This window comes from Cyrtonyx montezumae, unplaced genomic scaffold (assembly GCF_038088225.1).
Source record: "Cyrtonyx montezumae isolate F1298 unplaced genomic scaffold, pur_monq_1.0 scaffold_3, whole genome shotgun sequence".
NCBI classification, from domain to species: Eukaryota; Metazoa; Chordata; class Aves; order Galliformes; family Odontophoridae; genus Cyrtonyx; species Cyrtonyx montezumae.
Genome location: NW_027072034.1, coordinates 109,844,144 through 109,851,326, shown reverse-complemented (window position 1 = coordinate 109,851,326; position 7,183 = coordinate 109,844,144). Strand labels below are relative to the sequence as shown.

Sequence of the window (7,183 nt, the reverse complement as noted above, 5' to 3'; positions counted from 1 at the left end):
CTTCTTCTTTTTTTTTTTTCTTTTCCCTTTTGTGTCTCATGCATATTTTGATTTCTAGGTTTCTAAAATGTATCCCTTCCTGACTAATCTTTGCAGTATGAGAGCTGCTTCATGGTTGGAAAGAAGTTAGTGAGACAGTGGAGGCAGTGATCTTAAGAGATAAGGAAGATCTTCCGAGGCATCTGCCTAGTTGGTTTCACTGGTAAGCTTTTTATCTGATAAACTGGATGTCAAGAAATAACCTTCACTTAGATGAAATTGGATGGGATTCTGAGAGCTTAGTTTTATTCTGCAGCCAGGGTGCTATGGCACTGATGGGCATTGTAGTCTCACCTCTTATTCCTTGGGACTAAAGATCCCTCAGGCACAGGCAACAACACCAAAGTAGATGGTGTTGATGTAAGACTCAGTTGTCTATTGGTTTTCTCTCCACTCTCATGATCTTCTACAGTATCGGAAACTCTTACGTTTACAGCACATTGCCCCAGCTTTTGTTTGTCTCTTTCACCCAATGAACCAGATGCTATTGATCAGTCTGCCAAGTACTTTGGGATCATGTGATAAGGGAAAGCGTGGTGTTCAACTGTGTGCTGAGGAGCATGTGCCTCACCCCAGCTGCATTCTCCTGCAGCACTCCCTTGTACACTCTGCCACCTGAAAATGAAGGCATCCTCAGATGATGGGACTTGACACAGGGACTATGCACACACTGGGCAATTAAGAAGTTGAGAAGTTAACAGTTCAGTTACAACTACTTCTGACTAGGACTCCCTTTGGCACCGTGAAAGCAACGAGCAAGAGAAAGCATAAAAAGAGATGTTGTTCTAAGGTTATAGCTGATTTTACCTTTTATTTTTAAAGAACATTTTAAAGCTGCCACGAAAACTTAACAGATACATGACTAGATACACAGGAAGGGAGACCTCATTGCTATTACATTCTTACTGGGTGACCAGCAATATCAGATACTCAGTTCTGCTTGAGATAACCACATCAGTTAGCTGTTTCTCTCAGACAGATGAAGAAGAGTATAGAAATGCAGTGATCTTGTTCTACTGAAGTTAATGACAAAACTTCTATTGACTTACATGGGTTAAGCTTCAGGCACTTTGTAAATATCTGTAAAAGTGGTGAGCAGATGGTCTCAACATGAAGAGCTATATTCCATTTTCAGTGTGTGGTTCTACCCACATATAATTCAGATCTTTACATGAATAATAATTTAGAATTACTGTGTTAGAAATGCTGGATTAGAAGTGCTGAGGTGTTCAAGGTCTACGCTTAAATGCTGTTTTGTGCTTTCCCCTGTTGTTAGGTATAAGAAACATTCATGCAATAGTAATTTGCTATGAAAAACAGGATTGTGTAGAAAATGAATGGAAATAAGTGTATTCATCACCTTTTAATAACAGGCTTTGAAAGAAACCATGGAGTTGCAGCTCTTTGTTTTTTTATCAAAAACAACGCTGACTATTTTCCTTTTTGGTGTTAAAATTATCAGGAAAGTAATAAAGTAGACAAGTAAACTGATATATTATCTGACAGCCTCAAATTTCAGAAAAGCAGAAACTGCTGTAGGTGTGAACAGAAAGCCCAGATTTGCACCAGTCACACTCAGTACTTTATTTAAATTTCCCTGTTGAGTGCTTTTATCCTGGACCTCTCTTCTGTGCACAGCCCCATCTGTAAGACTTATAATACCTTATTTTTTTTTGCCTCCCCCTCATCTTACCTACTTTTCTCAGTATAAATGCTTAGGAAATCCTAAGAGGCCTACTCATGAAAATTGCCCCAGTGTTCTCTAGCAGGTGCCTTTTAGTGATGTCATCTACAATAGGGATTTTGGCCCCACAGGTCTCAGATGGGCCTGTGCTGCCTGGGAACAGACCTTGGGCACTCTGGTGTGCAATGCTCTTTGGGTTCTAATGGACAAGCTTTGTACTGAGTCTACTCTGTAAGTGGAAATGAAAGCTTTGGACTGGAGGACTGCAAAGCAGACATTTCTGCCAACAATAAAAGTGCTCTGATGGTAAAAGCCATAGGAATGAAATTGATAGCTTATCACAGGAGAAAATATACCCTTGATTTATGAGCCCAGCTAGAAAAGATGGTATAGCAACACAACTAGAGATGCTGGGCAATGCAAACATGAAGTAATCAATTGTTTTCCTTTAGGTTTTAATGTACTTTTTATTTCATTTCCATTTTAAAGAGTCATTTTTACAGCCCATTTGTTCCCTCCCCTTAGTTCTCTCAGCTCATTACCGTGATGAAATGTTAGTGCCCTTATCAGGCAAGGTTTCAGGTAATGCTTCAGTTTTATAGCTTCAGCCTTTCCATGAGCAAACATTCACATCAACCTTTAGCCTCTCTCCTTTCCTGAGTTTTGCTGTTGTTAGTTTTTCACAAACCAAAGTGCCACCTAGGACTCTGGAGGGATGGGCAGAAGTGAAGGAAGGAAAGGGGACAGGAAAGTGCCTGAGAAGGATTGTGCAGTCTGTCCTTGAATTTACAATGAGGAAATCTTTTTTGCACTTTCCAGAAATAAAGTATATGTAGGGTATCTGGAAGAAGGAGGAGGTCTTGAAGCCAAAAAAAAAAAAAAAAAAAGAGGGAACACACACAATGGATCTAAACTGAACGAAAATGAAGCAACAGATGTTGGGTCTGGGCCTTTGGCTTTTACTCCTCTCACTGCAGCTGTTGCAGCAAGTTGGTTCATTTGCGTGTAGCAACAACAATTATGTGATCAATGTGATGCTCATGCCTGACTCGGACTTCCCATCAACTTCTGGAAATTTGACATCAGCTGTGAATGAAGCCTTGAGAACTGTACAAAATGAATTAGATGCAGAAGGTAAGGCAATGGCTGTTGGTGATCCCTCTTCCCCTGTGGTTTCATCTTGCTTTTTGCCGTAGCTCTCTACTCACCTGACCTTCAGCAAACTGCTGAACAGGCTCTTTGGTTCTCTGTTCATTTCGTATAGATCTTACAGAAATAATGGTCTCTTTCTGTGAAAAAAGAAGTTCTCTACAGATAGGAAGAGGTAGATTTGCTTTTATAGTAACTGGGCAGTCTTTCTGCATGCTTTTTAGTTGGGATTGAGAACATGGGGAATTGCTAAACTGGATCAGTTCAGACCAGTGATCCATCCAGTGCAGCAAACCAAGATGCCCTTGATTGAAAACTTAGAACTTATTCATCCTATTTCATAGTTAATTATGATGGGAAAAGTGAGACCCTTTCTCCTCCTGGAGATTAGCTTATATTCTCTTAGAATAAGTTTCCCCTTGACTCCTTCTGTTGATCACATTATGTCTAAAAATATGAAGAGTCTGCCACCCTCATTGTCACTGTCTAGAGTATCTTTGGACAAAGGTTCCAAAGAAATTATTCACATTTTGCCCTCTAGTTTTTATTCAGTTTTGTTGGAAAGTGGTGTCTCTAATAAAGGCCAACAGTAAAAATACTTTGTACTGGAAGTACTCACACCTAGCAATCAAAACAAGAGCAAATTCTTCATCTCATCCTAAATAGTTGGAGCCAGGTAGGTAGGTTTCCTAGTAGCTTCAGGGGATAGAAGACTTCTTCACATAAGTCTACTCAGATGAGTTGGAAGAAGAGGGATATGGCATATTAGTGGTTATCTACAGCTCTTGAGACTGTTCACTTTTACATTGCATTGCAGGAATAAATGTTACAGTTAATGCCACCTTCCACTACTTCAGATCATCACTATATGTCTCACAAGGCTGTCGCAGCAGCACCTGTGAAGGTGTAGAACTCATCAAGCAAATTTATGTGAGTACCTGGGTTCTCTAGGTTAATATTCTAAGAAAAAAAAGACTTTATTTTGTATACGTATGTGCATGTAAGCATGCATGCATCTGTAGTTATAGATCAGTCTTTCTATATTAACTTTTGAACTTGTTCAATTTCAAAGTAACTTGAGGGGTAGGTGAAGTTGTCAAAGACATTCCCAAAGGTTTTGTGAAGACAAGCAGCCAAACACAGAAACCTTATTAATGCTTCCTAGAGGCTGTCATTTGGTAGCAGTGCCAGTTGAAGCAGCTATCTGCTTCAAGCTGCTTTTCCCATCTTCAGCTTATCCCCTGGCATACCAGTGCAGCTCTTTGTGGGGCCACATAGCCAAAGCATTCAAATAATAAACAACAACAAAACCCAACAAACTACAACAACAACAAAAGACAACTCAAACACTCCAACAGCTCAAGAGGGACAAAGAATGTCAATTTCCAGCTGGTTCAGTTCTCTGATCCATCAGCTTTCAGAAAGACACGTGCCAGCACAAAGGAGAGAGCAGTGAGAGGTGGAACATGCAGGCAGAGGGCCTGGCACTGATAACAAAGCACAACATGTGACTGTGCCCAGAGGGCAAAGATGAACTGCATGCTTGCTTCTCACTGGAAATGAGATATGTTGTGTGGGAGAAAATGCGGGAATCTCCAAATGTTGGAAAAAACTTCAGGTAGAACTGGCACCTTCCAAGATAGTCCATGGCAACACAGCTTCTTGAATAACTCATGTATAATTGCTGTCACTTCACAGTGAGACTTTGTCAATCAACTGTGAATTCTCACATCTTAACAGCATATGGCTGCACGCAGTAGTCTTTGTTAAGAAGTTCCTCATGGCTCACAAAACTGCTTTGGTCTGTACTTTCACGTACACAGTTGCAATATTTTAATCCTAACCTGCTCTCTCCTCTCTCTCCATTGAGGTCATTCTCTCACAGGTACTATTCTGTACTCTGCCTTTTCTTAGCTCTCTGCGACTCCTCCCTCCTTCACTCTAGGTTTATTACTTTAACCCTTCTCCATCTCCTTTTGTATTTTGCCCTTGCTTTTGCTGATGAGTAAATTTTGGGTCTCTTTCTCAAGTCTCAAAATTCTCTTCAGTCTCCCATCCTTCTCACTGTGCCACCACAACAGACCCTCTCTGATCTCTTGCAGGAAAATGGCACTCTTGGCTGTGCTGTCATAGGACCTGCTTGCACTTATGCTACTTACCAAATGGTCTCGTAAGTACCACCCTCTCCGTGCAATATTGTTAAAAATATCAAGCACTGAACAAAGTTATTTGGAGCTCAGCAAAACAGTGGAGACATTGGGGTTTGGAGTACATCAGACACCTTAGTGTTGACAGTCAAGGCATTAAAGCTGCTGCACATAGCCACTTAAGTTTGGAAGGGAAAAGAAAATCCACTCCAAGAGGCCATTGATGAAGCCTCATTACTATCAGCTAAGTGTTTCTAATTTCTGATGATTTATTGATATTGGGCTCAGAATTGATATTGGGGCTCAGAAGACATGACTTAACCACCACAGAATGAAAGGGGGATGCTAGCTTGAGGCACTAGACCTCAGAGAACAGCAGAAACAAGGGTCCGTCTCAGTGGTGTTTTGGTTACTGAGAGGAGCCCGAGTTCCATGTGGCATGAGAAGATTAAAAAAAACCCCAATCATCTTCAGTAAGCAGTGTTTAGACAGAGAACAGCCAATTTCATCCTAACTCTTCTACTTGTGAAAGCATTTCTGAAGAACCAGTCTCTCTACTAGAGTACTATACATAAGTCTCTGTAATTCTGTACTGTATTGTACGTTAATACATTCATTCTCAGATATTAGAAAAAACATGAGCTAAATCTGTGTAGCTTTAGCATAATTCATTAAAAAAAAAAACAAAACACCACATCAGTCGTGATGTACAAATCAATATTGTTACCCATGTGAATAATTCTCCCTGCTTTAAACTTTGGTAGCCTTGCTGTTTCACTGAGACATACAGAAAAGACTGGGGTACTTTTACTTCAAGCTTTATCAGCTCTATACTGTTCTTTGGATGGGATGACCAGAAGTTAGCCCAATATTCCCAGTGAAAGAATGCGATTAATAAAAGAAAAACTAAATTCTTATGTACAAGACCACAACAAAATATTGTGCAGTGTGCCCTATTTTATTCACTGTGACTCCTAACTTCCTTTGTTTTTCTGTCTGCTGGATATAGAGCTGCCCAGAATGATGCCAAAGTCTATTTCTCAGACTCCAGTACAACTACAGCATTATACTCTAAAAAAGACTGAGTAGCAGAAGTTTATGCAAAGAACATTATTAGGCAGCTGTATTTGCCTGTGGTGCAACAGATTTACAAATCAGAACAAGTGATTTACTTTACAGCACCTTAAGTCAGAGAGAAAAAGGTCCATTTCATTAATGAAACGCTCTCCCTGACATTACATCATCTATACCTGTTTCTGTTGTGACAGCTTTAAAACCTATAGTTTGTGAAGTGGCACTTACCTGGAAAATAACCTTTTTGTCATAATAATGCTAACAATGCTGATGAGCATGTTTTACTTTTTTTTTTTTGTAGGCAAGATTTCCTGCCATTAAAAAAAAAACCCATACAAACAAAAAATGCTTCACAATAAGGGGATGAAAATACTTTTAGTGTAATCTGATAATTTGCAGCATCCAGGGAAATAGTTTTATCCAACTTTTAGACAAAAGATATCATTGCTTTACAAATTTGCTGCTGGCAGAGCACATCATTATTTTATCTCTGACTGATGTTGCTCACCTCCTAAAATATAGTTAAACTGAAAGACTTTTCCTTTGACTTGTAAATGGTTTTGATGGCTACAAAACCCTCACCCTCCAGCACAATTGCAATAATGAGATAAAATACATACCACATTAAAAATCATATTGGTGGGCAAAAAAAAATCATCCAGCACTCATTGTAAAGAGACCAAATCCCTTTGTTCATCCAAAACTGCCATCACAATATTAAAGAAGCCCAGCAGGCTTGGCAGATGTCCTCAGCATGCAGCTCAACTTGTAAACACATTTTGTGACCTGCCTACAGGTGCAACTGCAGGCTCCAAAGATTGCCACATGTAGGTTGGAAAAAACAAAAAAGTAGAAGAACTGTTGGAAGGGTGTAGTTTATCGTATCAATAGGATGACACAATAATGAGGTGCTATCCTTGAAGTAACTCCTATGTCCCCTTTTTGCAGTTTGTTTTTTCAGCCTGTCCCCTAGAACATGCCACAAAGATGCCATCACGTCCTAGCTGTTAGGTAGATTGTAAACAAACAGCTTACAAACCAGCTCCTGAGACAGACAACAGCATCTTGTCATTGATGATGGCCCAGCAGC

General features: G+C 39.9%; 1 protein-coding gene across 1 annotated transcript in view; it reads left to right on the top strand.

The window, feature by feature from the left end:
• The first annotated feature begins 2,355 nt into the window (after positions 1-2,355).
• The window catches only part of GUCY2C (guanylate cyclase 2C), a 44,054-nt gene continuing 39,226 nt past the window's right edge, over positions 2,356-7,183 (top strand). The window contains exons 1-3 of the mRNA XM_065742788.1: positions 2,356-2,857; positions 3,690-3,802; positions 4,975-5,042. Coding sequence (XP_065598860.1) covers positions 2,647-2,857; positions 3,690-3,802; positions 4,975-5,042 — 392 coding nt within the window. The 5' untranslated portion in view covers positions 2,356-2,646. The remainder of the gene's footprint in view (positions 2,858-3,689; positions 3,803-4,974; positions 5,043-7,183) is intronic.